Raw genomic sequence first — 22,049 nt, 5'->3', positions numbered from 1 at the left:
GAATTTGAGGTACGTACGTGCCACTCTCCCCAAATTGTCTTTAGAGATTTGTTTCTTGAAGAGGGATCATAGTGATACCCACAACTCTCCACACAGTTATCCCGTTTGATCCTCTTACAAGTGTGACAGTTCATACTATTCCTGGCCCCCAAAGCTATTAGAATGGCATGGGAGGCAGGCATTAGTCATTGTAGATGTAAATTGAATTAATAAACCGCTGTTGGTGTGCACATGCCTAAATTAAGCAGGCAGCACCACCATATGGCAGACTGTCATAAGCGCCGGTACTGGCAAATAAGTGCCAACACCGAGCACCGGAAACCACTGGCTCAAATTAAGGACTGTCTGCCACATGGGCAAGACAACACATGGATGTTGGTCGATCGGAAGGAAGTATCTCGCCTAGTGTTTCTATAGCTGGGAAATGGCCGGCTTATCATGTGTACCTCTAAGATGTGTAGGCTGCTGAGTGGCCTGCTACCAGGATGGAGGATATCCCTCCTAATGAGTAAAGGAAGAGGGATAACCCAATGCCTGATCCACCCACAGAGATGGGGGTCTGATTAGTGACCTGCATGTTTCACCCACTAACAGTTCCCTTTCCGTGGTAAGCTGCAAATGTATGTATAGAGTCAGTTTTTCAGGCCAATGGGCAGGCCAAAGAGATTACACCTAGTGTGACAACCAAGTTTCAAGCTCTTATGCTAATCTCAACCTGCTTCTTCCTCTGTGCAAAGAACCTTATTTTTGTAAAATATAAACTCTACATGCAATTACCTGGTTTCGCTTTCCATAGGGAATTGAAGACTGCTTTCCTGATATGGAATGAATCATTCTTGCCTGCATCGGAATTCCTTTGGAAAAGATCTAAAAAAGCAATGAAAACATAATTAATTTTTTTGAATCGCAAGTTCTATACCCAGCCTACATTTCAAGGGGATTTTTCACTTCTGCAGGATATTTTGCAAGTGGATAGATGCCAGGTAATTAAATAAACTTCTTTCTGGGAAAAGAGATTTGTTTATAATTTTCTTATTTTCTTGATCTTACATTCTAGTTTCTCTTCCATCGTCCACTGCTAACTTAATTTCGAAAAGGGACAGTTAGCTTTTATCTCGAGCTCGCTCATCATGAATTAATGCAATGCATTGCCATTAATTAATGCAATCATACACATTATTTGATTTTTTTAAGGATACCAATGCTTCCAACTGTTGGGCCGGTAATATTATTGTTTCAGTCCTGACTATGACAGTCCTCTCCCTGTAGGTTCAAAGGCCATCTAATTTATGCTCAATGAGCCATCAATCTGAGAAGCTATAATCGCGTATATAGACTCATACCTGGACTGTCTTATCAATATTGCGACTGTGTTAAATGAACAATTTTGAAATATGTTTTCGAGGTATGTACCACATTAGTACCAAGCACTTTAATTTCAACTGATTCTCTTTGTTGCTTTTCAGCAATGTTTTATTCTTGTTTTCTCATTAAAATCTCATATCACCTCTCTAGCATAAAGTATACCCACTTTCTCCTTTAATTCTTGTTTGTGACTTGGATTGTCTGTACGACTGGTTCACCTATTTTCTTCTAGAGGGATCATTTCCTGGTCAAATAAAACCTTGTGTTGGAATGTCATAACTATGTTAAGTGAATATGCATGTGTAGTGCTTGTAACACATGCTTTGTGATAACATGTGACTGGGCTTAAAGTATGGAGCCCAGTGGAACCATTTTGGATGGCCCTGGCCTGGCATAGAAGAAGATGGAGGGCGAGAACGGTTCTCCCAGACAGGGGAAGTGTATTGCCTGCATTTTAGTGACTTGTGCAAGGAAATAACACACAGAAGAATGGAGAAATGGTAACCTTTAGACATTCCTTGAGGCCTTTTGTTAGCAAGGAGCTGCTGATTAAGCTTCAGGAGCAATGCTATTTAGAGTATGGTAAGTGTGAGGTGTGGGACTCCAGTCTCTGTTGTTTAAGATATGAGGAAGTTTCTAGGTCATGCCCGCCCTTCTGACTGTCCCAGTTTACTTCTTCAGCTGGACTGATGACAGCCAGGTGCAGAAACCTTGACCCTCATTGTGCCTCTGTTTGTACTCCAGGTTGGAACAGCCCTCGTGCAACCTGATGTGAGTAGAAACACTCTACACAAAGGCAGTTTCTACAGGGAAGCCCAAAGAGTATGCTTGAAGGGATATCACCAGCTGGTGCTATAGTTTGAGACAGTTGATCCACATTCCTTTTCTAAAAGTTGTGTACAGCAATGGGTTTGTTCTAGTTCCAGGTTCTTTATGACCTGTAGAAGGGTGTGCTCCATAGTACTCAAGGTACTGCAGGGCAACCATGGCCGATGTCTGCCACAGTCTCCAAGAGGCGGGAGGACATCACCTGAAGGACTAACGTCCCACTGGAGGAGCAGGGGTTCTGCCTGATGAACCCAGAAACCTGCTAGGCTGCTGAGAGAGGGAAGGACTATGCCTGGTCCTTCAAGAGTAAAGACTGTCAATGACCGGGCCAGTGTGCGCATGGTGGCTGAGAGATATCCACTGAGAGATGACTGCCTGAGAGCGAGCTAGGTGAGACCCATTTTTTACAAGGGGACCCCCTGTTTTTATCCCATGAGCCACAACTGCTGTGATCATCGCAGGGCAATTTGGTGTTGCAACTGCTGTGATCATAGGCCCAGATAGGGGCTTCAACTGCCCTGACCTTTGTTGGCCAGGTCAAGGCTTCAACAACCGTGATCATTGTAGGGCCAGTCGGGGATGCAACTGCAGTGATCATCATAGGCTCAAATGAAGGATGCAACTGCCTGAGTTCCCAAGGGGGGACCCAGTGCTAAAGGGTAACCAGACAGGTATTAGTGAGGTGATTGAATGGTGTTTAACGCCTTGAAGATGAATCATACTTAGTAAGAGTAACCTGTATGGCAACTTGAACTGCGTATATTAGATTTTGATAAAACTGTGTGATTAAAAGTACTTTCTTTATTTGAAAAGACAAGTACTAGGCTACAAATTGGAATTATTGTGTCTGTTGGTTGGTCAGTGCTGATCGTGAGCAACCCACACCAGTGGAAGCTGTCAACTATAGAGAGCGGTGGGACAGGTAAATGGGTGGTGGGTGGGTGCATCCACGCATGCTACATATAGCCGCCTATATTATTAAATCAATAGTCACCTACCTTGCTTGTTGCACAACACGTCCTCCTCACTCCGGTCCCGGTGTTCTTCTCTCCTCGCTCAGGCACTGTTCCCAGATAAGTACCCTAGCCATTCCTGGTGCAGCTCTCATGCTGCTAACCAGCATGAATGAAGCGGCAGTATTGGAGGGAGTGGCCACCCTCAAGGGCACCTGAGGACTGTGCTTGCTCTCACCCCAGCTGTTTGGAGCAGCTGGGCTAGAGTGGTTTAAAGCACGCATGGCTGGCTGGCCGGCCTTCGTAAGCCAAAGTTACAGGCACGCGTAAAACTTACGTGCCCAGCCCACCACTCCTTCCTGCAGCTGCCACTCAGCAGCAATGGCCCGCCCTATCATGACTCTTGGTTTCGGGATGCGGGTTAGTGAAAAATAAAATTGTAATAAATTGACTTTATTACCATTATATTTTTCAACTCTGGGGCTTTTCTGGGGTCATTTCGGTTGGTGAGGCGAAGCTCCTCTGCCCTAATTGGCCTCATTTATGGTTTATCGCTGCTGCGATGCCTTATGGCAAAAAAAAGGGCAGGAATGCACTGTATCTGTTAGATACGGCGCATTCCTGTCCTTTTCCCGCGCACCGGTGCACAACGGGCTGCTGTGTGCAAATGCAGGCACCCTTCACCATGGTGCAAGGGTGCCTGCAATGGAGCGATGATTATTTGTGTGCAGTAAGGGAAACCTTCCTGCACAAAAACAATCACAGGAGGCGTTTTCCTCTTTCTATGTGTGCTGCATTCTGCAAAATAAGAGTAAAAACAAGGTGAAATACAGATATTTTTCCTCGTTGTGCCTCCCTTACATTTTTGGAGCTGCCTCAGATTTCTCGTAAATCTGGGGCAGTGTCAAAAAGACATGGATGTTGCGGGGAACACCCTCAGCAACACCCTTGGAATGCCCCTTTCACACAGTTTCTGCGTGAAAGGTGCACATATTTATAAGGTCATGAAAAGCCACGTGACAGGGTTTTACGTGGCCTTATAAATATGTCATTTGCACATTGATCCACCCGAACTTCGAAAAAGTGATGTTCCGGTTGCGCAACAGTGCCTGTAGGGACTCATATATATAACTTATTTTTATGTCATAGTAGAAACGGTGAACTGTAATTTAACCGCTGAAAAGAGAGATTTTTCTTGGTGTAAATGTCAATGACTGCAGCGCAGGTTGAGCCAATCAGAACAGGCAGTACAGATATCCACTATCTCTGTTTCTCTCTCTCTGGTTCGATTCCCCTTTCATAAGATCTACCCTTGGCCAGAATAAATATCTATTGAATCCTTACCTGTGGGTTCAGGGAAAGGAGGATACTGGAAATTGGTCCTGTGGGAGCGAGTCTGCCAGCTTGATGCAACTTAGACAGACATGAGGGGGCTCTATGTGAACTCTAAATGGTTTACCAAATAATAAATCACCATTAATAGTGGACTACATACCATAGTGACTGATTAAATCAATATCAAGACAGAGAGTTGCTTGGGACAGAAGGAGAGGCAAGAAATACTTCTGCTGCAAGATAAAGGACTAAGGAGCTCAGACTCCTGCTTTTGGCCTGATTCACAGAGGGATTTATGATGCCGAAAGTTATAAGTGTGGAATGTCCGGACTCGGGTGGAGCACCACAGGGGCGGCTCTAGGCTCATGGCGGCCCTGGGCAGGGAGCATAGGTAGGGGGTCCCGTAAGAGGGGGTCCGGGCGAGGCAGAGCGCGGAGGCCAGTGAAGAGGGGGGGTCAGGGTGTTTGGAAGTGGAATAGAGCCGGAGGCCACCAAATCCCTGCCAGGGGCCGCCATGCAAATATGTATCCATCCTCAGAGGATTATTACATTAAGGATATATATTGGCGTGGTGGCCCCTGGGGTTTGGTGGCCCTGTGCAGGTGCACAGCTTGCACATGCCTAAGGCCGCCCCTGAGCACCAGACTCATGGCGGAATCTTCGCACTAGGGGCGGCATCTCCGCGCTGCAGTGTTCACTGCAGAGATTCTGCCCCAAGTGCAGTCTTAGGTCCATTTGTGAATCGGGGCCTTTGCCTTCAACCTCTGGACCAGAAATGCTTCTGTGAGGGTTAGGGATGCTAGCCTCTTCCTGATTCACAGGGAGAAAACGGCCCAGGTCTGTCTACAATACCCTTAAAGTATATATGTTTTTCAACTAGCCCAAGTTAAACATCTGCAGTATTTCTGGGAAATGAAGAAAGTCATGCGTACTGAGTGAGTTGCTTTTATGCAAACGACTATGATTTTAAAGAACAGCAATTTCTTTTAATTCCATTTCTTGAGAGGCACTGCTTTGTTTCATACTAAAAGTATGTAAACTGTCACCTCTTTGTGGCCACATTTGGGATTCATAGTCTGCTTACTGAATTGCTTATTTTTTAACTTTCAAAGGCTCCTTTTGATTTAAAGTAAATCCCACTTTTAAAAAAATAACTCCTAATCCCTACATCGGAATTACTTTATGTTTGTCATTTGAATCACTAAAGATTGCATTTTCTAACTATATTGAATTTGGGATGGTACCTTGTTTATTTCATAATGGTTACTGTGTTCTAGTGCTTCTATTTATATCCCACTTGTCATATTATCTGAGGAAGGCATTGTTGCTTGTGATAAATTGCCAAAGGTAAGCTCAGAATTCCTCGCAGAAAACTTTGTTACTCCTTAGTAACTAGATTGTGACTTTGTGGGCAGGGTCAGACTGGCCTGTAGAGCAATCAGGCAGGGCCTGATGGGCTAGTCTGACATGTCACTGTGCCGGCTGTTTTTAGGTTGAGGCTGGGCAGCGCATGTGCTGCTCTTCAATGCATGCTGTATTGAAGTATGAAATAGAATCATACCCCATTTCCTGCACATCTTTTCAATTGGCACCTGTGGCTGTCCTTTTGAAATCGTTGTTTTTCCTTCATGAACAGGCTTAGTAGTCCCTCCTTGGTACCACCTTGTCTGCATTTGTAATCTCCCATAATGACTGGACGTTTTACTTGTGTTGTTACACGGTCTGCTTTATGTAGTTGGTGAGCACTATTTTCTTTGATGATCTTCCCCTATTCCACCCACGACGTCACAGCATGCTGACCACTTTTTATTTAATTTACAGCGCAGTCCACTTTAACTATAGCGGCCACGCTTATTTATTTATTTAATTTATGACACAGTCAGGTTTCACTTTAGTAGCCACCTGATGGACTTGGCCCTTTTTGCAGGGTCATCCCTGAACTTTTTGCCTTCCTCCTACATTTTTTCTGACCTGTTGTTGGCTATTGTATGGCTCTGGGAACTTTACCACTGCTGATCAGACCTAAAGTGCATATGCTCTCCCTATTGTAAATTGATGTATGGATTAGTGATTCCATGATTGGCTGATTTGGTTTACTTGTCAGACCCTAGTACGGTGCATGGAGTGTGCCCAGGGCTTGTAAACCAAATGCTGCTAGTGGGCTTGCAGCACTAGTTGTGCCATCCATAGAAGCAGCCTGTAAAAGTGTGTCCAAGGCCTGACATTGCAGAGCCTGTGTGCAGTCTGGTACTGCCATGCGGACTGGGCAAGTGCACCCATTTGCCAGTCCCTAAACCTTCCATTTTCTTCATATCAGACACCCCTATGGTAGGCCCAAGGGCAGGGTGCATTGTAAGTATAAGGTAGGACAAGCCCTGATGTGTGTGGCATGTCATAATAGTGAAATACAGCCATTTTCGTTGTTCACTATTGCAAGGCTACCTGTTCTCCATAGGCCAGAATGGGCAGTTAGATTATTACATTTTATAATCCTAACTGACTCAGGGAACATGGTAGAAATTCGAGTTTAGTATGCCTGAGCTCAGAATGATAAAATACATATTTTAGTGAAGTTGGTTTTAACATTCTGTGTTTGAAAATACCACTTTTAGAAAGTAGGTATTTTCTTGTCTAATTATCCAAGCCTGCCTCTGCTAGGTTGTGTATTCCTTGTCTGAGTTTGAGTGACATGGTTGGGGGATTCCAGGAGACAGGGTGAGTCCGCCCAGTGGTGAATAGAGAGATCTGCATCTAGATGGGAGGGAGGAGTTGCACCTGGGACCTGAATAGGACTGTGCCTGCCCCCCACAGTGCTGGCCCCACCCCCTGTGGTGTGTCTGATGTCTCTGCCCTGCACTGTGAAAGGAGAGAAGGAGTCATGTCAACAGAGTGCTCCAGGGCTGTGCTTTCCTTCCACAATGCTGGCTCCACCTCCTGTGGGGCGCCTGATGTTTCTGCCCTGCACTGTGAAAGGAAAGAAGGAGTGATGTAAACAGAGTGCTCCAGAACTGGTTTGGACTGGACAAAGGCCCCTCTGCCTTCAGAGGACAAAGGATTTTGGGGTATAAATATTGGGACCTTGAGACCCTCCGGGTGAGTAGTGCGCTATATAAATGCTGTGATTGATTGATTGATTGATTGATCCCAAGAAATTAGATCACATTTGGACTACAAGTAGAAACCTTTAGTCAGGAGAGGAACCTGAAGAAACCGAGGAGAGACTATTCCCAAGCTGAAGTGCTGCTTGGGTGATTAGCCTGCAGTGGTTGCCTTACTGCCAAAGGAAGGAGAAAGGAACTTTGTGTACTTTGCTTTCAACTTGTGAAGGATCTCCAAGGGCTTGGAAAAGAGCTTGCTTCCAGCTGAAGTCTTAGGGACAACATACTTCAACCCCCAGCTCCTGAGAGCTCTTGTGGAAGTGCCTGCTGCTGTTTTGGGCCGTCTGAGGAACTGCGTGTTGCAAGGAGCTGGAAGTGCGAAGCAACAAGATCAAAGCGTGTCGCCATCGCTGCTGCTGCCGTCGCACTTCTAAACAAGGGTGTCGCCGCTGGAGTTGTCGCACTGCATCGCATTGAGAGAAGCGTGCCGCAACGAAGAGGAAGCGTGTCGCCATCACTGCTGCCTCCCGTCGCACTTCTGAGCAAGGGTGTCGCCGCTGAAGTTGTCGCACTGCACCGCATCGAGGGAAGAGTCTCGCAACGAGGTAGAAGCATATCACCGTTGCTGGGCCTGCCGTCGCACTTCTGAACAAGGGTGTCGCTGCTGGAACAGTCGCATTGCACCGCATTGAGGAAAGCGCCCCGCATCCCAGAGAAGCGCGCCGCCGTCGGAGCTGCTGCCGTCGCATCGTGGATGTCGCCGCTGTAGTTGTCGCATCGTGCGGAAGCTTCACACATTTTGGGAGAAGAGTGTCGCAGTTGGAGCTGTTGCCATCGCATCGCTGAACAAGGGTGTCGCCACTACAGTCCACGCATCGAACCGAGAACTTCTCGCATCACTGGAGAAGCGTGCATCTTCACGTCTTTATTTATTTGCACTCGAACTTTGCCGCATTTCCCTCGCTGCGACATTGCTTGTCACGGAAGCGCAACGCAACGTAAGGCACATTGACGCCAAGTGTGGCATCGTAAGAACTGAACTAAACCAAGCTAAATCTACCATCTTAAAGTAAAAGTATTGTGTATTTTTGTCATTTATGGTCTTGTGGTAAATCTATATAAAGTATACTTATTTTTTGTATAAAAACTTGTGTGGTGTCCATCTGTAGTGTTGTCACTTTGTTACTGTATGTGGTCACAAATGCTTTACACACTCCCTCTGAGATAAGTCTGTCTGCTCGTGCCAAGCTACCAAGGGGGTGAGCAGGGGTTATTTTGGGGGTGTAATCCCCTTATCCTGACTAGAGGAAAGGGTCCCTATTTGTTACAAGTACCTACCTGTGCCACTAGAGACACTCAAATCTATCACTACCCTTATTTATTTATTTAATTTACAGCGCAGTCCCCTTGCACTTTAGCAGTCCCGCTGAGTTTTGGTAAAGGTGTGAAATAGTGCCTCATTTAGTGTTGAGCTAGTGGAGGACTGAGTAGTGAATAGATGATGGTCCAATTCCAGGTAGTTTCTCCAAGTAGATTTATTCAGGATGGTAAGATGATAAGCAGAGCGCCACCGGAAGCAACCTTCCTGCTGCTCAGCCCATCCACCAACTCATTCACACACTCACCAACATTCTGTCACCACAGTCACACTGGCTGAGCAGCAGGTATAACACACAGCTTGCCCAATTTATGGGAAATCTTTAGCCAAAGTGCTTCTTTGGGTGAGGAGAAAGGCCTTCCAGCAATATGGAATGCTGGCAAGCTGCACTGTCATGATGGCTGCCTGGCATTTTCTTAGTGTTAGAAAAACAAACCTGCAAATCAAAGGTTTATTCCTGTAACAAGCATCGATTGCTTTGCTGCCCAGGGAGTTTTATCCTACAAGTTAAGGTAATTACTTGATTTTTCCTCTGTGCAACCACGGTGCCGCTCATGGTATTTTTAGATAGGAAAAAAGAGTGTCAGAAGGCCTTCCCCCAATCTGGTGGACCATACAGATGCTCTTACACTGGCATACAAGCAGCGGTTGGGCCTACTTCTAAATGAACCAGTGGAACCACAAATTTGGCGGGCTGTACAACTGCCAAGTTAAGATGGTACTCCCATCCTGCCACACAGTAAACATCCTCAGCATTCAAATAGGATGTGCTTGATGTGCCAATTTAGTGGATCCCATGGACCTTTTTGGGGCAGAGATAAGGTTCTTTTTTTGTGAGCCAGACCATAACTTGTGTGGTGGAGTATGCCATTCCGCTTGACTGGCCTCCTTTAATCCTGCATGGAGGACAATGCTTCCAATAAGGCTTCAACACCTAATTTGGTGATATGAAAGAAAGGATATTTTCCAATATTATTTTCCAACAATCATGCTCTTTATAAGAGTTAGTGTTCAGGGGTGCAGAATGCAATTTGGTCTTCTGCTCTAGCATTTGCAAAGTGAGTGTTTATGAAAGAAAGGGCATATGCCATCAGCTTCTGTTTGTTACATGATTATAGCACAGTTGGGGATTAATTCATAGACATCTTCAGGAATGTTGCGTTTGTACTGCAATCTGTAATGGAATCTTTACCCAATTATTTTATATACATATGTGTTGTAAATGGGTTCCAACTATTTAGTCTACCATGATGTTTGCTTTTTATCACATAGTGTATTTACAGTGAAGCAGACCTTAACGCTATTTTCACTGTAGCAAGGCTCCGTGCCTCCATAGGACAACACTTTACTACAGTATTACATTTAATACATGCTAAGTTCAGATTGGCAGAAGATAGAGAAATAAATAATTCAAGGACTTATTTTAATAGCTATTTAGAATCCAATTTAATGATCAAATTGCATTTTGTTTATTTATGTGAAAAAGGCACTTGTAAAAAGTTATCATATTCCTGCCCAAAACCTTCAGAGGACTTTTTGTAAATATTCAACTTTCACCTGGCAGCTGGATGGCTCCCATATGGTGTGTGAATCGTACAGAGACATAGGTCTTTTGGTGTGGGGAAGTGCTAACCTGGTCTGGGGCGGTGCCTAGTAACTTGATTAACTTCAAAGAGGCCCTCCCTATCACAGGCAGAAGTTGCTAAAACCTGGGTCTGCCCCCTTCCTTTGTGCCCCCAGACAGCCAGGCAACATGCACAGTGGAAGAGGAGCTGCCTCCAGAACAGGTTTAGAGTGATCACAGAGGAGGGGCTGTGTGATTCCATAGCCACACCTCTGGGTCCTCGGCACAGTGGAAGAAAGGTTCTACCATTTTGGATTGTCCCAGAATCTCTGTGCAAGAGAGGTAGGACAGGGGTGGAGAGATGATATGGCACTCTGGGATGGGCAAAGGATACCTGGCATCTAGAACTTTCTACCCACCCTTGTAAACCTCTGCACAAAGGAGAGACAGTGAGTAAGACCCTGGAATGCAATGACAGCATCATCATGGACAGCTGGACGGAGAAGCCACCTGATCCCTGCTAAAGACTTTGAACATCAAGGACTAAAGGAGGACTCCAGGGCCAGTAGCACAGGCCCATTATGGCCCCTGGGGGCCAAATAGGTAAAGATCTGGACTCCACTGCCTGCCCAAGTACTCTCCAAGACAACCAGAAGCCTCCAGGGTTATGGAAGTGTACGTAGGAGGATGCTTTGCTGGCTGGTAGCAGAGGGGCTATGCAAGATAACCCGATCAGCAAGGGAGGAGACCCATGAGTCAGGAGAAGAGGAGACTGGCACAAGGACCCAATGAAATCAGTGTCCATCAAAGTGCACCCTTTGGAAGCCAGGAGGCCTGTTAAAAATGGTCCTGGTGCCTAGAATTTGCCACCACCAGGAGTAAAAATAGCCCAGGAGTGACATCATTCGCCCACTGCGCAGGAGTTATACTCTGATGAAGATCTGCAATTTGTCTTCTAAAAAACAAGAATCAGAGCATGTGGCACTCACCCTCTATCTCTGCAAATAACCCTGGGGTGGGCCAGTGCCCAGGAATCAGCGCAAGCCCGCTCATTTGGTATGCACGCACTTGGCCTGGATTGCCCCATGATTCCCTTTAAGAGCTATTTTCAATATTCCGCATGCTTTGTGGGCCCCAAGAAGGGACAGGGGGCCCACCAACGTTTTTGAAATGTGTAGCGAAAGTCTGCAGGAGGTTGCGCAGTCTTACCCTATTGAAATCCTCAACTTGTGTCTCTCAGGTCGTATGATACATGACCAGATGAGATTGATCAGCATTATTCAAGCACTCCTGGAGCTGATGCTTGGTGCTCTTTGGCTCGGGTGCGCAGGCACACTAGTGGCTGGTCCTATGGCTGCATTATGTGGACTGATGAGTGTAAAGAAATAGTCGGCCACCTGCAATTTTGGTTAGCCTTTTTCTTTTTCAAAGAAAAGGCACCGACTGGAAAATTATTTTTTGAGTGTTGCTTTGCAAGCCATTAGATGGAGATGGGAAGCCCACACGACCTCTCCTGAGCAGGCCCTGGACTGCTCTGCTTCACTACCCTGAGAGAGTCAAGTGATGCAATGGGGTACTTGGTTCTCAGAAAGAAGACAATTGTTGATCTATTACTTGTGCAGGACTCACGTCATGCACTATTTAAAAAATTATTACTGACAATATGCCTTTATGAAAAATATTTCCACATGTGAAAAAATCACTCAGCACCTTTGTTTCAAAGAAAAGAGGCAAATATTTGCTTAGAGACGCAATTAGAAGTTAAACACCCACTTCTATAAATTTATTCCTACAAAGGAGCTAGTTGGGTTAATTCCTAAGTTCAAGAGGAAGATAATACCACAAACCACTTGGCAGTTGAAGACTCTACCATTTGGATCTTTGCAATGCATGACAAATTTTATTATGCTATATTATCCCCAGTGTTTGTGTAGAGACAAATGATTTCATGAAGTATAGCCATAAAAAGAAGTGCATGAAAGCAATTATAATACTGTGCGTGTATACCATGTGTGCAGTTGGAAAGCAATTGTTCTGTTATGATTCAGTGCTTCCTTATACTGTATTGTATTCACTGACAACTTTGCTAGGCCATGCTAGGCCCAGGAGCTATTATGTCTTGGGTACTACATTGGACATTTTAGCGCATGCAACCTCGTGTTCAAACCTGGCAAGGGATGCTGTGTTTTGTGAGAAGAATAGAGTCAGTATTTGAGGATATGAATACCATCTTTCTTTCAAGGCCGGAAAAGTTCTGGACGCCTGCAGGTTAGATAAGTTTCGGCCGAAACAAATGAATTGTTGTCACATAACATTCTTGCATTGACTTGTATTATGTGAAAATGTATATATGATAGATCAAAATGTGCCAGTTTTAATGCATTGCTGAAACTGACCATTTTTCTAGAAGGAGACCAAATCAGATGAAATTACAATTTTCTTTGATATTTTGGCTTTGCTGTCTGCTATTTTGCATCAAAGATGTTTGGACATCGGCGTCTGTACGTGTTGTGTTTGATTGTTCAACGTAAAAATAGAATTAAAAGGTACATAAAATACGAGGAGCAACTTACAACAATATCACATGGACCCAGAAGCTGTAGTAGTGTTGATGGGCCTGTTCCACTCTATATTTCTTTATACCTTGAGTTACAGTTAGAAGCCTGGCAAAATACATTTTCAGATAGCAGTTGTCTTCTTCTATCCCATACTAGACTAATTGGCTCCTGCCACACCGTACCTGTTCTTCCAATCCAACTGCTTTAAGGGCCTGACGTCCTCTGTGAGAAAGGGCCAAGTTGATACTTCGACCACTGATAATTTTGGCTGTTCGAATATCTAGAAAAAGTTAAGAGAAATAATTTCATTCCCTGTCAAGAGTCAATAATGACACACCCATGAAAATAAGTGGCTGGAAAACATGCACATAAAGATAGCATAGGGTGGCAAAGAAGTAAATAATCCGGATGGATCTTTTATGATTCAAACAGGTACTCACTGCTCAGAATCAGCAATAGATTATGGCCTCTTTCTGAGTTCTGCAGAAATTAGGTGGTGATTACCACATCCAGTAAATACCATTGCATGGGGTGGGGTATATGTGAGGTGTGGTAAATTTCAACTATTTCACGTTTTGCAGGCCCAAGGTGTTGTGTGGCGTTTTAGGCTCTGATTGCATTTTCCCGATGCATGCCCTTATATAGCTACATTGGGGTAGGCGTGTTTTAGAAGCACCAGTTGAGTATTTTAGTCTATGTTATTTATATATTTATTTTTATATGGCTTAGAAACCATACAATGCTCTTACAGTATTATTTCATATTACTGTTTACGCTGTACGCATTATACTTTACATTCTGCCTAACGATTGTAGCAGTTCACCTCTCTTGCATGAGAAAGAAGACTGTTCAATAAACCCTTTTATTGAAAACGCCCCCTCACTATTTTTCTGAAACTCTATAGAAACGAAGCAAGCACAATTGACTGAGTGAAATACTTATCTATTGTTTCCACGACTCTGAGAGATATATTCTTATTCTTGGGAAACAAAGCTATCATGTTTATGCGGTTGTCAGAAACTAATCCCTTCTTGTGTATTCGAGAAAGTTTCTAGTGACCTCTGAGTTAGCTGGCACCCACACAATTAAGTTTAGTATATTTGATAGAGACCTATTGACTTAAGTCCTACGTCAAATCTATAGGATAAATTATTCCAATGCGCAGCGCCTATTGGGATTATAGGAACTACACTACAAAGGATGTATATATAGCACATGATATCGATGGTTTGCACCCCAATTACCCCATATTTCTCTATTTTCACCCAGCTATTCATACCATGATAATTTCACCATGGTTATCCTGGCAAAATATGTCTGTGAAAATCTGCAGGTGTGGTGTATTAAAAATGTCAATTAATTACCCCACACTTAAAGTTACAATTAGTGTGAAATCACCTATTTGCTTACAAATCGTAACTTACCTCTCTACTGATAATAGTGATGTACGACTTATTAAACCCCAGCGAGGCAAATGTTCACCACAGCTTAAAGCATAATGCTCCCAAAATGGAGTCTCAGGTAAAATAAATAAAACAGAAGGGCAGGGATCAAGGGGCACATTTACTATTATTTCACGCAACACTGCAGAGCAAGAGAACTTGCTGCGCTCCATTGCGTGAAAGGGAGAGAGTAGAAATGCTCCATATTTACAAAGATATGGAGCATTTCTTCTCTCTCTTTTTACTGATGCACTGTTTGCTGCCTAGCGTCAATACAGGTACCCTTGCACTATAGTGCAAGGGTGCCTGTAAAATGGCCAGGATTGTTTTTGTGCAATAAGGGACACCTTCCAGCACAAAAAAATCCCAACAGCAATATTACTCCTTCTATGTGTGCTGCAGAATGAAGCACATGTGGAAATAGGAAATAATCAGAATAAATAAAGATATGTCTCCTTGTTACACTCTCCATCTGGTAGACGCTCCATTTTTACATGAACCCAGAGTTTAAGTCTTTGTAAATCTGGGTTTGCAAAAAAATATATGGGTGGCGCATGGGCAGAGGGAAGTTTATATTGCACACCTCTGAATCTGAAGCACAGGTATGGAAATTATTAATAGTGCAGGAACATTACCAAAGAATTAAACAAGGAAGGTTAGACAAAATAAAATAAAAAGTGTTGAAAACTTTGGATGAAGTGAAAAAAAAAGACTGGATCACTAATACCCCAAAAAGCCACCTTATCCCTATGAAATCCACACTAAACACATCAGCTAGATTTCTCTCTGGCAGATGCTGTTATTATCACATCGCTCCCACACTTAAGAAACTCAACTGACTACTAATCGAAGTGAGAAGCATATTCAAAATGACCACACTGAAAAACCTATCTACTTCCCAAACAAACTACCAAAAGCTGCCCTCTGTGTAGTAAAAACACACTACTCCTGATTCCCCCCAAATTCAAGGAAGGAAATCACTCCTTCTATGGGAATGCGCATACAATTTGGAACGCTCTGCCACAGACCCTATGTGAAAATCAATCATTCCTACAGTTCAGAAAAAAGCTCAAATTACTTTTTCTCAACAAATACCTGAGCCCATCCACCTAAAATATTATGAATTGCCTTGATGCACTTCCACTCAACCTCCAAGAAGCCTCATCATCATTACATCTGAAAATAATCTCTTAATTTATTCCTCCTACCCCTGAAATAACATTCTATTGCTACCTCTGAACTATATCGCCCATATATTCCACCATTTATTTATATGTTGTTACTCTGTATGCCTACCATTTTTCTTGTGCATTCCTTATAAATGTTGAACTCTGTAGAGCGCTCTGATACCCAATGGTCATATTTGAGTAATACAAAACTCAAAACATAAAATAAAATAAAATAAATCTGTGATGAGAAGTACAGAATCTTAAAACAACACAACCCTCTAATTCCAGAAATATATGGATTATCTAAGAACTATAAAAATGTGAATAACCCACCACTTAGGCATATTGTGTCTTGTCTTACTTCTTTGCTGGAGTCTCTTAGTTAATATCCAGATTATTAGTTGAAGCCTTTAGTGGCCCCACAAAAATCTTACATCAAAGATTCGGCTCACAGGATCTCCAAGGGTTCGGATTTTGGGATGTATAATGAGTTTTTAGTTCCATTAGACCTAGAAGCTCTTTATACAAATATCTCTAAGGGTGGTACCATTACCTTCATCAGGGAGATTTTAGAAGAATCTTGCATCCAGGGAGTTAGAACTGAGTTTCTAGTGAAATGTGTGACAATGATTTTGAAAAATAATGTTTTATTTTATTTAAGGGCAAGATATTTTACAGTTGAAAGGGATAAGCAAGTGCTTCTAGGTTGGCATAACTTTGGAGTTAGAGAGTAAGCATGTATATAATGAGGTAGCTCCTTATTGTGAAAATGTAAAACATTGGTCTCATTTTAAAGATTTAGGGCCCGATGTAGGAAATAGTGAAATACCGAATTCTTAATACCGAATGTTACCGATTCGGTATTAGGAAATCGGTATTTCAGATGTAGGTAAGAATTCTGTAAAAAATATAGAATCCTTAATATTCGTTATTACCGAATCGGTAATTGAGATTCGGTAATAGCGAATACCTATCCATTCATTCCTATGGGTTTGAAGGCCCATAGGAATGAATGTGAAGACATTCGGTATTACCGAATCGGTATTACCGAATCAGTAATACCGGGAGGTATTTCAAGGGTGCCAGGGTGTCCAAAGGACACCCTGTTGCATCCCTGAAATGTGCATGTGTGCACATGTGGCACACATGCATGCCCTAAGCGCATGGACGTGTGCCACATGGCACTTCAAAAAAAGCAAGAAAGTGCTTTTTTAAAGGAATATTCTGGCAGATGCATCAACGTAGCCTTTTGCTATTCCTAAATAGCGATTTTTAAGGAATCGCTATTTTGGAATAGCAAAAGCCTATGCATATAGGAATTGCTATTAAAATAGCGATTCCTTAACATTCCTTAATTGCTACTCACAAAATGCTGTCCCATTCATTCCTATGGGAATGTATTGGAGATTGCATGAGCAATTAGCGAGTACCAGTAGGTACTCGCAAATTGCTCATGCAATTTCAAGGGTGCAAGGGTGTCAAAATGACACCCTGTTGCACCCCTGAAATTGATCTATGCACATATGTTGCACACACACATGCCCTAAGGGCATGTGTGCGCGCAACATGAAACTTTGAAAAATGCACAAAAGTGCTTTTTTCAAAGTTTTAGCAAATTACCATGAAGTCCAACTTCATGGTAATTTGCTCTCCCTATTAGCGAATTCGCTATTTTTTTACTTTCATGCATTGCATTTAAGGAATCTCAATTTGGGATTCCTTAAATGCAATCGCAATTTAAGGAATCTCAATTTAGAGATTCCTTAAATTGCGATTTTTGCATTTGGGATGATGCATCCCAAATGCAATTCGAGAGCAAAGGTGCAGATTCTGAGAATCTGCCCATTTGCTCCCGGTATTTACTTTGATGCATCTGCCAGTTGGTAATTACCACCAACTTGAAGTTGGTGGTAATTACTGATTCCTTAAGGCCCAAAAGCACTCTTTTATGTGCTTTCTACAATGCATAAAAAGGAATCGGTATTACCAATTCCTTAAATGCAAGGCCAATATGGAATCGGTATTAAGGAATCGGTATTTACCGATTCCTTATTACCGATTCCTTCCGTACATCAGGAATGGCTAAATAACGGTAGGTAACAGTGAAATTTACCAAGTTTCACCATTACCGACCGGTATTTGGCCACCTACATCGGGCCCTATATTGTTTTATATGGGGAGGCTCAGAGGAACAACTAGATAAATATATAACTTGGATCAACTTGGGAGATAGTCATTTGAGATCTACTGCTACTAAAAGCAAGAAAATGTGCAATTCTTTTAGACATATCTATTGAAGATATTTCAGGTCATCTTGAAGTTGAACTTTTTAAAAAACGAACAGACAAGAACACCTCGTTGCACTTCGTCAACGAAGAAACTGTATCACTATGGATGATTTTAACAAGCACTTTTAAAGAGTAAATTGCAGGAAAGAGGCTACCCCCAAACATTGATAAAACACTCCTTCAAAAGGCTTAAATATTATAATAAAGAATGTATGTTTGGGAGTAATAAGAGCAAAGATAACATTGAGAGAATAATTCTTGTAAGTAATTTTTCAGGAGTTAGGAACAGGGAGAAAAATGTTAATAAAAAAAAATTGGAATATTTTAAATAGTAGACAATCAGGTAAAATACAGAGACCATTTTTTGCTTTTCGTAGAAATAGTAACTTTAGAAATTAATTGGTTCATACATGTAGACAACAGAAGCCACAGGTTCTTGTAGATGTAAATAAGAAAATGGTGGTTGGAAATTATAGATACGACGGGTGTAGCATATGCCATCAATGCATCAGAAATTCTAAGTTTCCTTACATAGAGAGGCTCATGAGACAAAATTCTTCACCTACTAACGTAGTAAAAATATGCGATATTTAATTATTTGTCCATGCAACATAGGGCATATTGATGAAATAAGTCAGAAGCTACGCATTAAGAAAAATTAACATAAATCAGTGGTTAGGACTAAGAAGATCAAAGCATTTCCTAGAAAAAGAGCATAACCAACAGGATATTCGATGGTTTAGTTTTGAAAAATTGGAAGTAAAGAGAAGCTGTGGTACAATTAATAAATGCTAAAATTAGGGAACAGTTTTTTATGTTTAAATGTAACACATATAGATTAGGATTAAATAGTGGGAAGAGTGGTGCAATAGTACTTATTGATTGCCAAGTAGTTTTATTCAATACTAGAGGGAAGGACTTACGTTAATATTACATTTATTTTTATTTTCATCTTAAGGCACTTCACATTGAAAAAGGTTCCTGATTCTAAAAGTATCGTAATCTTGAAATCTTTACTAATATTTTTAGGGCTATATCAAAATACTTTTTTTAGGTCCGTCATGATGCGAAAGTATTAATTAATTGCCCTTGTAGTTTTATTCAATACTAGAGGGGAGGGCTTATATTATTTTAGTTTTTATCTGAAAACAATTATTATTGAGAAAGGTCCCCGTTTCTAAAAAATGTTTAAACGTATTGTCTTCTTGAAACCGTTACTAGTATTTCCACGGCTATAAACTGTTTTATGATGGTATTGACAAAAGTCAGTTTTGAAGTCTCAGCTTAAAGTGAACACCAGGCAATACACCTGACTTGATAGATGCAGGTGCACTGATTGGAAGATGCAGGCATTAAACAGGCTGCCTTTTTCACAAGTTGTTCGATCGAGTCAGTGAGCATGGGCACTGATATTCTGTGGTCAGTAATACACATGCTTGAAGAGGTGGCCACGCATTACATATGATTTTAGATCAAAGTGAGTGAGGAGGTCAACCTCGTAGTTTTTTATTGCAGGTGATCTAGGTAGATGGCTTAATTGGGAAGATTGAAATTGAGTGTGCTACTGGAATGTAGGCACATCCCTGTGGCGGGCACACTTGTCTGGTTCAGTGCACCAGGAACAGTGCAATGAATTCCAAATGAAGTTCAATTCAAGAACGATGTGTGAGGTTCCAAAATGTATTCAATGATTTCCCTTTGGGATGAGTTTTCATATTTTCATCATATGAATCATCAAAACGGTAATTTTTAGCGACATCACAACGCTAGATGGGCTCCAATGCATTTCGGACAGGAAGTCCTTTTTCAAGGAGCGCTGCAACAAAAGAATAGGCGAATTCTAAATCAATGGAGGTCCTAAACAACAGAGTGTAAAATGTTACAAAAACGTGTGGGTGAGTCAACCTCATGCAGCCCTGGTGCGGTCGAATGTGAAAGGGGAAAGGATCCCGGTGTCTAAATAATCAATGGTATGCAGGAAGGTAGGTTGGGTGTGCGGGAACATGAGAGCTAACAATTAGAGTGCAAAAATGGTAGAACAGTGGGTTTTAAAACAGAGGAGTGGACTGCTCAACGGTGCGTGAGACTTATGTCCTCGTTTGAGTGAGTGCAGGCGAATTGCGGACAATCTTGTCGTTAAAGACAACGAAGTGCGATAGGGTGAAACTTACTTCGGTGGGAAATCGTCTGGCGTGCGGCATACGGGTGTCGGCTTCAGCAACTCCGCGGAGTTAATGCGGAGTTTGAGCAGAAGGGTGATGGTGAGAGTAGAAGAAGGACTACTGCGGGCGAGGTGGAGGCTGGGGAGTGACGGGATGCGTGCGGCCATCTTGGAAGGGAGTAAGGGTGAGGACTAACAGTGAAAGTCACAGTTAAAGGTAAATAATCAGCAGGACATGGATACAATGCAACAGTAAACGTCCGTTATAGGTAACAGCTCAGTTCGGTACGGTCATTAAGACCGAACGGTTTCTGTGACTGGAGTCTGTACATCCATGATGTTTCACGTTGCAAAAGAGTCTTGTTGTTGTCTCTCCCTTCGGTTTTTGGGACCAGTTCAAGGACCAAGTATTTGAGCTGAGCCACGTTGTGGTTTGCCTCGTTGAAGTGGGTGGCTACATTAGATTTGGGATTTCTGGTGCGAATATTTGACTTATGTTCATTAAGTCGAGTCTTGATCTTCCGGCTAGTCTTGCCCACATAGATTTTGCCACACGGGCATTTCAAGAGATAAATCAGGTTAGAGGAGTCGCAAGTAGCGTCCACGTTTAATCTGATATTGAAACCTCGCATGGGATGATTAAGGTTATTGCCTTTAATGATGTTATTGCAATTGTTGCAATGGTGACAAGGACGTGTGCCAGTGTGTTGAATGGATGCAGCGGTGGTAGTGGTTTTGGATAGGATTTCCTTGAGGTTCATTGGTCGTGTATATGCAAAGATAGGCGGATCCTTAAAGAGGTTCTTGAAATCTGGTTCTGATGATAGAATACGCCAGTGTTTCAATATAATGTTCTTATAACATTTGCTTGAGGTAGAGTACCTGGAGACAAGGACCATTCTTTGATCGTCAGTTTTAGGAATGCTTCGTAGAGCTTCTGCTCTGGAGATGGCAGAAGTCCGATTGACAGCCTCCTTCAGGATTTCTTCGGGGTATCCTCTATTCCGAAATCTTGCTGTCATGGATTCAATTTGGGTCGTCCTTGTGTCAGAATCAGAAACGATGCGTGTTATTCTTAACATCTGACTGTAAGGCAGGTGTTTTTTCAGTGAGTTCTGGTGGAAACTGCTAAAGAGCAGAGAGTTATTGCGATTAAGCATGGGCGGATCTAGCGGATCTCGCGAACGCGAAATTGCGGATTTACGGATTCGCAATCCGCGAAGATACGCGAACTCTAGCGGATTTGCGGATTTTCCCGTTTTTTGTGTTGGCGCGCGTTCGCGCCGATTTTGGGACAAGTTCGCAATTGCGAACTTACTTTTCGGCTCGCAACGGCCGCAACTATGTTGTTTCTACGTCTGGTTTATCATCACAGGTTCACAGCACCCTCTGTTTCACCACTGCCACCCTCTGGGACACCCATGCCACCCTCTGGTACATCCTCACTGCCACCCATTAGGTTTATTTATCACTGTAGATTATGGTGGTTGAAAAAAGCAAGCACACCTGCCCTTCTTCAACTGCCATCAATTAATTTGTGGGTCATTAATGTGTCAGTAATTTTGAAAGTTCCAGTCTGGCTGGCACCTGCTTCCTTCCTTATCTGTAATTTGCTTGTTGTTGCAGTGAAATTTTTTTTCACAGGACCTTTATGGTCTACTTGTAGCTATTCTATGAGCCTGCTGTTTGGGTCATAGCAGGGTCATAGAATAGTTGCAAACTCTGGAGGGGCCCCTCAGGAAGCACTACCTTGAATGTTACTAATGTTAAGTTTGAACTTTTGCACCTGCTCATTGCTTTCAGTTTAGCTAAAATAGTTTTTTCTGCAATTTCGCGCGTTTTTTGGGGCGCGAATCCGTGCGAGATCGATTTCGGAAGCCGCGAATACGTGCGAATACAAAATTGTTTTT

At 42.7% G+C, this 22,049-nt stretch overlaps 1 protein-coding gene across 2 annotated transcripts in view; it reads right to left on the bottom strand.

Moving 5' to 3' along the window:
• KMO (kynurenine 3-monooxygenase) overlaps nucleotides 1-22,049 on the bottom strand; it is a 514,165-nt gene that overhangs the window by 283,595 nt on the left and 208,521 nt on the right. For both annotated transcript variants that reach the window (XM_078648707.1, XM_078648706.1), the window contains 2 exons: nucleotides 13,262-13,359; nucleotides 778-867 (listed from right to left, as the gene is read on the bottom strand). In XM_078648707.1, coding sequence (XP_078504833.1) covers nucleotides 778-867; nucleotides 13,262-13,359 — 188 coding nt within the window. The remainder of the gene's footprint in view (nucleotides 1-777; nucleotides 868-13,261; nucleotides 13,360-22,049) is intronic.

This window comes from Lissotriton helveticus, chromosome 6 (genome assembly GCF_964261635.1).
Source record: "Lissotriton helveticus chromosome 6, aLisHel1.1, whole genome shotgun sequence".
Taxonomy (NCBI): domain Eukaryota; kingdom Metazoa; phylum Chordata; class Amphibia; order Caudata; family Salamandridae; genus Lissotriton; species Lissotriton helveticus.
The sequence above is the reverse complement of the archived record's forward strand: the minus strand, read 5'-3'. Positions and strand labels throughout refer to the sequence as shown.